General features: G+C 36.3%; 1 protein-coding gene across 1 annotated transcript in view; it reads left to right on the forward strand.

The window, feature by feature from the left end:
- LOC133321279 (uncharacterized) overlaps nt 1-1130 on the forward strand; it is a gene marked incomplete at its 5' end in the record, with an annotated part of 108753 nt that extends 107623 nt beyond the window's left edge. Inside the window, one exon of the mRNA XM_061530375.1 lies at nt 1072-1130. Coding sequence (XP_061386359.1) covers nt 1072-1079 — 8 coding nt within the window. The remainder of the gene's footprint in view (nt 1-1071) is intronic.
- Nucleotides 1131-12130: the final 11000 nt, after the last annotated feature.

Consider the following 12130-nt stretch of genomic DNA (forward strand, 5'->3'; position numbering starts at 1 on the left):
AATCCGGAAAAAATATTTAAAAGATCCACGCCTATGGTGGTTTCGGAAAAAAATTATTTTAAAGATCCACGCCCATGGTGGTCCCCGAAAATAAATTATTTTAAAGATCCACGCCCATGGTGCTCCCTGAAAAAAATTATTTTAAAGATCCACGTCTATGGTGGTCCCTGAAAAAAAAAGTATTTTAAAGATCCACGCCTATGATGGTCCCTGAAAAAATTATTTAAAGATCCACGCCTATGGTGGTGGTCCCTGAAGAAAAGTATTTTAAAGATCCACGCCTATGGTGGTCCCTGAAAAAATTATTCCAAGGATCCACGACTATGGTGGTCCCCGAAAAAAATTATTTTAAAGATCCACGCCTATGATGGTCTCTGAAAAAATTATTTTAAAGATCCACGCCTATGGTGGTCCCTGAAAAAAAAAATATTTTAAAGATCCACGCCTATGGTGGTCCCCGAAAAAAAAATTATTTTAAAGATCCTCGCCTATGGTGGTTCCTTGAAAAAAAATATTTTAAAGATCCACGTCTATGGTGGTCCCTGAAAAATAATATTTTAAAGATCCACGCCTATGGTGGTCCCTGAAAAAAATTATTTTAAAGATCCACGCCTATGGTGGTCCCTGAAAAAAAATATTTTAAAGATCCACGCCTATGGTGGTCTCTGAAAAAAATTATTTTAAAGATCCACGCCTATGGTAGTCCCTGAAAAAAATTATTTTAAATATCCACGCCTATGGTGGTCCCTCAAAAAAAATATTTTAAAAATTCACGCCTATGGTGGTCCCTGACAAAAAAAATATTTTAAAGATCCACGCCTACGTTGGTCCCTGAAAAAATATTTTAAAGATCCACGCCTATGGTGGTCCCTGAAAAAATTATTTTAAAGATCCACGCCTATGGTAGTCCCTGAAAAAAAAAAAATTATTTTAGAGATCCACGCCTATGGTGGTCCCTGAAAAAAATTATTTTAAAGATCCAAACGTATGATAGACCCTGAAAAATTTATTTAAAAACATAAAAAATATTGATTTTTTTTCTAATTTAAAAAATATTTCCTCTTTTTCCAGGTATGTAATGCTTCATTTCCTGGTGTTTCTATAAAAATTATGGTATGTAAGAAATATATTAATTTTGTTTTTCAGAACCATTTCATTCGAATCGCCACAATAAAACATTTCTAAATAGCTATTTGCCAAAATTAACAAATCAAGGAGGGCCACAGCTGTCAAACTTTTCATTTCAAATTAATAATTGAAATTCGGTGAAATGCTCTGTGAACCCTTAAATGAGTTCGGAAAGCCTATTAAAGGCATTGTCAAATGACAGCCTTACAACTCAAAAGGATAAGGAAAAGTAAGGAGGTCACTTTGTTTTAATAAATTGCCAACAATAAATCTTTGGTGTTGCAACAACCAGTTCATTACCCCCATTATTCTTCTCTGGTTAAAAACAAGGCTTCATTAAACTTTAATTAGAAATATTCACCTGTTTATAAAGAGGTGGAGGTCCCCCCACTCCACCACCTCTGTAAAATTGGTTAATTCAAATCTCGTGCAAAAATTATTTACTGTTCTGTCTAGCCAAAATCAAATCAAAAGGATATATAATGCGGCAAGCCATTTGCAAATGCTATCTCATGATCTACGTATAAATTAAGGGCATATGATTTTTCAACCTTACCGAGCCATAACACCACTTTTCCTAATTTTTTTTGGCTTCTTCATTTTATTTCTTCTTAGATGTTGATGAACTGAAACACACGCAAAACCAATAAGATATTTGCCGCCATCACTTCGTATAACCATCCATGTCATGTTCAAGGTTATTTTCTCATTCATTCATGCGTTCAGTTATTGCAAGAAAACTTTTAAGCCACAGGCTTAGAGACATTAATTTATATATATACACAACTTTCATTAATACCACTAAATATATAAAGATACAGAAATATATTCATTTGTATTTAACCTTGCAATAGACCACTAAAAATATAAATCATAGTTAAAATGAGATGGCAGGATTCAAAATAGTATTGAAATGAATCGGAAGATTGGCAGTCAGAAAAATGTTTTCAACGGTTATAAAGGGCGTGAATTTTTTAAATCATTTTTATACCCTACACAACTATGTTGTCAGGGTATTATAGCTTTGTGCAGCCCCAAAAGTTTGTAACGCCGCGAAATATTGGTCCTAGACCCACCTTTAAGTATACCGATCTCATATCTCGACTAGCTGAGTCGATTTAGACATGTGTGTCGTATGTACTCGGATGTGGGAGTTACACGTACATGTTTACAGTTGCTTACGTATTCATATATTATTTAATAAACCATTACCACACTAGAGGGCGGAAATATAGCACTGATCGCTAATGTTCCATGAGGTTCCAGTTATGGTCAAGGACAACGCATTTGATTTTCGGTGATAATCAGATAATAATTTTGGGTAAAGTGGACCGAAAACTTATTTGTTTGTATTTTTTTCCGATTCATTCTCTAGGCTACAATTATAAGTCGAACATAACTACCCAACCCACGGTGAAGGGAATATGGAGAAGTAATTAGAAGGGCTGTACTGAATTTTCGTAATATTCGGAAAATATGTCTGTGTAAGGAAGATGTGCTGTTAACCTCTAATCGGGCAAGAGGGTGCAACTATCATGAAATATTACCCAGGCTCGGAATACAAACCGATTTTATGTAAATGGCGCCCCAAAGTCCTTATTTATCTTTCGATTTGCACGAAATTTAACATAGCGTACTGAATTAAGTCTAGAACGATGTGCGTAAAATTTCGTGGAATCGGTTCAGATTTAGCTATAGCTCCCATATATATTTTCGTCCGATTTGATGTAAATGGTGCACCCAAGTCCCTATATATCCTTCATTTGCACGAAATTTAGCATAGCGTAATAAATTGAGTCTAGAATGACGTGTGTTAAATTTCGTAAAAATCGGTACAAATTCAGATATAATTTCCAAATATATTTTCGTCCGATTTTAAGAAAACGGTGCACCAAAGACCCTATATATCTTTCGATTTGTACGAAATTTGGCTTAAGGTACTGTTGTAAGTCCAGAATGATGTGTGCTAAGTTTCGTGAAAATCAGTTCAGATATAGATGTAGCTCCTATATATATTTTCGCCCGATTTAATGTATATGGTATACCTAAGTCCCTATATATCTTTCGATTTGCACGAAATTTGGCATAGCGTACTGAATTAAGTCTAGAACGATGTACGTTAAATTTCGTGAAAATCGGTTTTGATTTAGATATAGCTCCCATATATATTTTCGTCCGATTTTAGATAAATAGTGCAACAACGTGCCTTTACATCCCTCGATGTGCACGAAATTTGGCATAGTGTATTAAATTAAGTCTAGAATGATGAGTGGAAAATTTCGAGAAAAATCGGGTCAGATTTATATAAAGCTCCCAAATACATATTTTGTCCGATTTAATGTAAATGGTGCACCAAAGATCGAATATATTTTTCGATTTGTACGAAATTTGGCATAGCGTAATGAATTAGAACTAGAATGATGTGTGTGAAGTTTCGTGATAATCGGTCCGGATTTAGCTAAAGCTCCCATATATAGTTTCGTCCGATTTAATTTTAATGGTGTACCAAAGTCCGAATCTATCTGCACGAAATTTGTCATAGCGTACTGAATTGAGCCTAGAATGATGTGTGTTAAGGATCCGTTCAGATTGGTGCACCAAAGTCCTAATGTTGTCCGAATAACACGAAATTTTGTACAACGTATCAAATTGAGACTTAAATGACGTTATATTATTAAAATTGGTACAGATGCTGGCATAGTTTCCATAAGTATTTCGAACATGTATCTGATTGAAATTAAAATTTTTAACAGTGCGGCGTACCTCATAGCATGTATCAATTTTGCTATAAATCGTTTCCATAAATTTGTCCCATGGTACGCAGACGACACTAAATCGGCCTGAATGAAATTAAATTTATCGTAGGTTGCAGAAAGACATGCGTATTTTCCTTCGAGGGACCATTGTAATGATACATATATACTATATACCCATAATGGTGACTTTACTACTTTCCTTACTGGTTTAAATAATTTTTTTCAGGGATTACCATAGGCTTTTTTAATATTTTGTCAAGGTGTCAATAGGCATGGATTTTGTAAAAAATATTTTAAGGTCTCTAATTTGTCTATCCCTATGATGGACCGAATTTTCCATTTTTATACCCTTCACCACACTGTGGTACAGGGTATTATGTCTTTGTGCATATGTTTGTAACAGGCAAAAATAATCGAGATAGACCCTTGGTTCCTTTTGAGAATTTGCATAGAATCACTTTCTAAGTCGATTTATGCATGTCCGTCCGTCTGTCTGTCTGTCTGTCCATGTTAAATTGTAAACAAAGTACAGGTCGCATTTATGATCCGAATTGGATGAAATTTGGCATAGGTCACTTATTCGGCCAAAGGACGAACCCTATTGAAATTGGGAAAAATCGGTTCAGATTTAGATATAGCTCCCATATGTATATTTAACCGATTTAATGTAAACGGTCCCTATATATCTTTCGATTTGCACGAAATTTAGTACAGGCTCATCATTTAGGCCTATAATGATGTCTGCCAATTTTCGTGAAAATCGGTCCAGATTTAGATATAGCTCCCATATATAGTTTCGTCCGATTTCATGTAAATGGTGCCCCAAAGTCCCTATATATCTTTTGATTTGCACGAAATTTGGCATAACGTACTGAATTAAGCCTAGAGTGATGTCTGCCAAGTTTCGAGAAAATCGGTCCAGATTTAGATATAGCTCCCATATATAGCTTCGTCCGATTACATGTAAATGGTGCACCAAAGTCCCTATATATCCTTCGATTTGCACGAAATTTGGAATAACGTACTTAATTGAGCCCAGAATGATGTCTGCCAAGTTTCGAGAAAATCGGTCCAGATTTAGATATAGCTCCCATATATAGTTTCGTCCGATTTCATATAAAGGGTGCCCCAAAGTCCCTATATATCGTTTGATTTGCACGAAATTTGGCATAACGTACTGAATTAAGCCTAGAGTGATGTCTGCCAAGTTTCGAGAAAATCTGTCCAGATTTAGATATAGCTCCCATATATAGTTTCGTCCGATTTCATGTAAATGGTGCCCTAAAGTCCCTATATTTCTTTTGATTTGCACGAAATTTGGCATAACGTACTGAAATGAGCCTAGAATGATGTCTGCCAAGTTTCGAGAAAATCGGTCCAGATTTAGATATAGCTCCCATATATAGTTTCGTCCGATTACATGTAAATGGTGCACCAAAGTTCCTAAATATCCTTCGATTTGCACGAAATGTGGCATAACGTACTTAATTGAGCCCAGAATGATGTCTGCCAAGTTTCATGAAAATCGGTCCTGATTTAGATATATCTTCCTTATATAGTTTCGTCCTATTTCATGTAAAAGTCCCTTTATATCTTTTGATTTGCACGAAATTTGGTACAGCCTAATCATTTAGGCCTAGAATGATGTCTGCCAAGTTTCGTGAAAATAGGTCAAGATTTACATATAGCTCCCATATATAGTTTCGTCCGATTTCATGTAAATGGTGCACCAAAGTCCCTATATATCCTTCGATTTGCACGAAATTTTGCATAACGTACTGAATTGAGCCTAGAGTGATGTCTGCCAAGTTTCGATAAAATCGGTCCATATTTCTATATAGCTCCCACATATAGTTTCGTCCGATTTCATGTAAATGTTGCACCAAAGTCCCTATATATCTTTCGTTTTGCACAAAATTTGGCATAACGTACTGAATTGAGCCTAGAGTGATGTCTGCGTTGTTTCGTGAAAATCGGTCCAGATTTAGATATAGCTCCCTTTTATTATAGATTGATTTTAAGTAATTGACGCACCAAGAACCAATAGGAACAAAACGTTCTGTAATTAGTATAACCTATCCTGTGACAAGTTTGTTTGAAATCGCTTAATATTTGGATAGAGCTTCCATATATATTTTCGCCCGATTTCAAGTAAATTGGGCATCAAACTCCACATGTTAGTCAGTTTGACATCAAATTTTGCACAACGTACAAAATTGAGCATAGAATTATGTAGTTGCGTTTTCTAGAAGTACAGACATAGCCCAACGGATGACCCATTTATATTTGTTTGAAGTCGATTTACATACTTTATGGATAGATCTACGTAGATTCACATTTAGATAAATATCACATATTTTATTTCATCCAATTTCATGCTAATAGTCCTGTTTAATATACCCATAGTGGTGAAGGGTATCATATAGTCGGCCCCGTCCGACTTTACTACTTTCCTTACTGGTTTTATATGTCCTTTTTTCATTCAATCACACAATTCAATTTAACAAATGTTACACGGCAAAGAAAAATAATTCCGAAGAAAAAAATTATGACAGGACAAGCAAAAATCGTAAAGAAAAACACAAGAAAACTTTTGCCTTGGTAAGCAGGAAGAAAAATATAAAGTTATTGTGTTTGTTTTAAGTCTATAATATTTTTATGATATCCAATGGAAATGGATACGGGACTAGGAACAACTACCACCCAACCGATGACCACCATAGAAGGAAAGTTACCTTGTCCTGCTTGGCGGGTGTGTATGTAAATAAAAATATGTATTACAACAAAAAAACACACACACATCAAAATATTTCTTTAGAAACAAAGTCAGAAAAAGTTTTTTTTTGAAGAAGAAAAAAACTTTTGATGTGATTCCAGGTTTTTTTGTTGCTCCCTTTTGTTTTTCGAAAATTTTTGAAGCAAAAAAGCTGTAAGTTTGGACAAGGAAATATTTTCCTTGTATTTCGTTTGTTACTGGCCTGTCTTATTTCAGTCAAACTAAACAAATGACCAACGACTTTTATGTCAAAACTTTGTCCATACCCATCTGATTTGATTAGAGAAGACCCCAAAAGATGACGATGATGATGGCCAATAACCTCGCACTCTCTTGGCAAGTTGTAAGGAAATTGAAAACCTGGTCATGTAATGCATAAAATGTGCGGAGGTGTGGGTGTGTGTGTACGTACAAATGTTAAGGTTAAAATTAGATGGACACACACCCACACATAAATATTATAAATGACTAAAGTTTGCTGCTATCACAAAAAAGGGATAAAAAAATAGAAAAAATGGTATTTGACTTTTGGAAAATTAAGAATTTGTTCTTTTTTATTTAAAATATTTAATAATTGAGATAATTGTTTCTAAATATGTTTCTCACATAATTTAGTAATACATTTTTATTACTTTGACATCCTTTGGCTTTGAAGGACATCAAAATCCATAGTCTAAAGACAGAATATCTAAGCAATATTATTAACACTTCAGGCATTAATTTTTGCCTATTTAAATAAAATTTTATTAATAATTTTCTTTCAAAAATTCTCTTAACATTAAATATTTCATTATTTATTCATAAATTAAATTCACAAAATACTGAAGGCCGTGTGTGTGAGACAGTCAGGACAGCACTTGACTTTAGAAGTCATTAACATGGTCATCAATGGAATCTTTACAAATGCAGACAACAAAAAATATTCTTCATAAGTAGGCCATGATTAAAAGGAAAATAATTGTTAATTGTATGAGGGGAATCTAGTAAGAAAAGTGCAGCAAATCCTTAATATTTGTAGTCTTTGAAAAAAAAAATTATTTAAAAAATACACACTTATTGTAGGCTTAAAAAAACTATTTAAAATTCCGAGGCAATTGTAGTCTTTGAAAACATTATTTAAAAAATTTGCGCCTATTGTAGTGTTTAAAAAAATATTTAAATTCAGTAAGGAAAATAGTAAAATCGGGAGTGGCCGGCTATATGATACCCTTCACCACTTTAGGTATATTCATCAGTTGAATTCTGCCGAATTCTGCAACCTATATTAAATTTTTCATTTGTTCAGATATAGGGTTACTTCTTACAATGGGACAAAATTACCTAAAATCGGGAGACAATATATATAGAAACTCCACATTTCAAAACTTACGTTGTGCAAAATTTGTGTCAGTTTTGTGTAAAATCGGACGAAAATATATTTGCAGAAGCTATATCAAAATCTGAACCGACTTCAATGAGAATGGAAGAGGTTAACTTATATTAACTACAGTTTATTGTACAAAATTGTGTGGCAATCGGACAAACTTTGGGTCTTTAGTGCATAATCACATAAAATCGGAAGAAGATATATATGGGGCTATATCTAAATCGGAACCGATTTTCGCGAAACTTGGCACATCATCATTCTAGTCCTAAGTCATTACGCTATGCCAAATTTCGTGCAAATCAAAAGATATATAGGGACTTTTTTGCACCATTTACCTTAAATCGGACGAAGATATATATGGGGCTATATCTAAATCGGAACCGATTTTCAGGAAACTTAACACACATCATTCTAGACCTGTGCCAAATTTCGTGCAAATAAAAAGATATATAGGGACTTTGGTACATCATTTACCTTAAATCGGAAGAAGATATAAATGGGGCTATATCTAAATCTGAAGCGATTTTCAGGAAACGTAACACACATTATCCTAGACCTAATTCATTACGCTGTGTTAAGTTTCGTGCAAATCGAAAGATATATAGGGACTTTGGTACACCATTTACCTTAAATCGGAAGAAGATATAAATGGGGCTATATCTAAATCTGAACCGATTTTTCCCAATTTTAATAGGGTTCGTCCTTTGGCCAATTAAGTGACCTGTGGCAAATTTCATCCAAGTCGGATCATAAATGCGACCTGTACTTTGTTAACAAATATACATGGACGGACGGACAGACGGACATGCATAAATCGACTCAGAAAGTGATTCTATGCATATTCTAAAAGGAACCATGGGTCTATATCGATCATTTGTACCACAGTGTAGTGAAGCGTATAAAAATTGTTTGAAATACCCACGGCTATTGTAGCCTTTAAATAAATATATAAAAATCCAGGCCTGTGTGGTCTTTACAAATATTGTTAATTTTTATACCCTACACAACTATGTTGTCAGGTCCTAGACCCATCTTTAAATATACCGATCTCGACTAGCTGAGTAGATCTAGACATGTGTGTCCGTCTGTCCATTATAATTTGTAAACATGATACAGGCCACAGTTATGGACCAATCTTCACGAAATTCCAGGTTTTTTTGTTGCTTCCTTGCATGTAGGATGGGTTCTGGCCACTGAAGACCCCTATTGTTTTTGATAAAGATCGGTTAATATTTAGGGGATGAAATGGACCAAATACTTAATTTTTGTCCAATTTTCTGGTCGGTCCAGATGGCCGGAACTTCACGAGTTTTCACATGGAGAAGGGCGTCGGGCCAAAGAATAAGATCGGTCAATATTTAGCGGGTCAAATGAACCCTGATTTTTGTGTGAAAAAAATACAAAATTTGTATTCTATGGCGTATAATGAAGGACATGGACCCGAGAAGTTGATAGTATATCCAAGAGGAGTGGTTGACCTTTAAATTGATACCAATCATATTGTCGTAGGTACTCGGATGCGGCAGTTACAGTTAAATATTTACAGGTGCTTACGTATTCATATATTATTTAGTAACCTATTACCACACTTTAGGGCGGATATATAGCCTGATCAAGGACAACACCTAAAATGGCAGATAATAATTTTTCGGATGAACATCACAACACAACCTACTGTGAAGGGAATCTGGACAAGTAATTAGAGGGGCTGTACTGATTATTAGTAACATTTTCTGACCTCTAGCCAGTCAAAAATGTGCAAATATCGCAAAATATTGCCCAATCTCAGAATATAGAACCACAGAAAGTTAGATTTTCATGGCAGTTGTGTAAGGTATCATATGGCCGGCACCGTCCGACTATACTGCTCCGTTTTTAACTAAATATACGAACTACTTACTTACTTAACTGGCTTGTGACAAAAAGATTTCCAGGCGCGTCGGTGTTTTACGCAGTTTTTCCAATTTGGTCTTTCCATCTTATTCGTGGCCTTCCCCTTCTACGTGAACCAGCAGCTGGTTCCCTTTTATATGCCTTCTGGGCTGGGGCATCTTCATCCATTCTCACAACATGACCTAACCAACGTAAGTACCCATGCTTCAGATCCATATAACAGCACGGGTAGTATCAGCGTCATGTAAAGTGTGAATTTGATCTGGCGGGACCAGACCATAGTAGCATCGTTTGGTCATCACTATCCTTCTCCGAATTTCGAAACTGATGTCATTCGTTTTATTTATGGCGCTACCAAGGTATATAAAATCCTTAACTACCTCGAAGCTGTAGATCTCAAGTGCCACAATTGGTCCAAGTCTACTGGACGTCTTGCGCGTTGATACCATCAGCTTGGTCTTCTCGCCGTTTACTGCCAGACCCAATTTTGGCAGAATCCTTCTCAAATTGTTCAAAGTTGGCTGTTACCGCTCTCAGTGTTCGATTCATTATGTCGATGTCATCGGCGTAGGCGAATAACTGGTGTTGTTTGGTGTATAGAGTGCCATTTTTGTTCACTTTTGTCTCTCGTATGAGCAGGATGTTAAAAAGGTCACACGACAAACTGTCATCTTGTCTGAATCCTCGTTCGGTATTAAAGAGCTCCGAGATCCTCTCCGACTTTAACTGCTGATCTTGTACCCGTTAAAGTTATCCTGCATAGCCGTATTAATTTTGCAGGAATGCCGAACGCAGACTCGAATACAAACACCTCTAAACGGATAGGGCTGTCGCATGCGGCTTTATAGTCGACGAATAGGTGGAAAGTGTCGATATGTTTTTCGTGGGGTTTTTCCGGGATTTAGCGCAGAGTGAAAATCTGGTCAATGGTGGATTTGCCAAGTCTGAAGCCGCATTGGTATGGTCCAATAATGTTGGATAGCACTTTATATGCGATGGGAAGAAGGCTAATTCCTCTTTAGTTGGCACATATCGTCATGGCTCCTTTTTTGTGCAGGGGACATAGGATGCTGAGGTTCCAATCATTGGGCATGCTTTCCTCTAGCCAAATTGTACTAATAAGCTGGTGCATGCTCCTGACCAGCATCTGACCACCAGTTTTGAATAGTTCGGATTGTAACCCATCGACTCCTGCTGCTTTATTATTCTTGAGCCGATTAATTGCTTTTATGACCTCATCTTGGCTAGGTGGTATACAATCATCATCTATTACTGGTTCTGGGGTATCCCTTTCACCGCTACTATTTGATACCAGAAGTTTTTCAAAATGCTCCCTCCAGATCCTCAACAAGCTGTCTGTATCTGTCACCAGGTTTCCTTCTTCATCTCTACAGGAGGATGTGCCTGCACCAAAGCCTTAGGTTTGGTGTTTTACCCGTTGGTAGCATTTTCGGACTTCATTCTGACTCCTGTACATCTCGATTTGCTCACGCTCACGTTTTTCTTGTTCTCTGTTCTTTTTTCTGAAAATACGTTTTTCCTCTTTTCTTCTCTCCCGATAATTCTCCATCACGTTACGTGTTGCGACTGTCTGCAGGGTTGCCCTATACGCTGCGTTTTTCATATCAGTAGCATTACGACACTCCTGATCATATCACGGATTTCTTGATGGTGGTCTTTGGTATCCAAATATTGCTTTTGCTGCAGTTTGTAGGAAGTGGACCATTCTTTGCCACTGTGCTTCTATATTATTATCGGGACAAGGGTGATTTTGTCAAGCAGTTTGGTAAGTTGAGCGGAGTAGGCTTTTGCTATCTGTTGTGTTTTTTCAACGTTAAAGTTCCATGTTACATTAGATCGCACCTTTGCTGCTACATTATGACGGGTGCATACCAAGGTAAAGGTCCGAATCAATATTCGCTCCTCGATCGATCGGACGTCTAAAACACTGGACGAATGCCTTCCGTCTGTCAAAACATGATCAATTTGATTTCTCGTTGCTTGATCAAGAGAAATCCATGTGGCTTTGTGGCATGGCCAGGGCAACGGTCATATGCTGTTTCTAGGCGCTCGTAAAATTTGTCTGTTCATCTTTGTCTTTGGTCGGAGCATGGGCGCAAATGAGATAGATGTGGAAGAACTTTGCGTTTATACGGATTATAGCAATTCGGTCATCTAATGTAGTGAATCTGGAGACGAAGTCTTTTATTC

Source organism: Musca vetustissima, unplaced genomic scaffold (genome assembly GCF_032173495.1).
Source record: "Musca vetustissima isolate MV318-11 ecotype Yass unplaced genomic scaffold, APGP_CSIRO_Mvet_v1 utg57970, whole genome shotgun sequence".
NCBI classification, from domain to species: Eukaryota; Metazoa; Arthropoda; class Insecta; order Diptera; family Muscidae; genus Musca; species Musca vetustissima.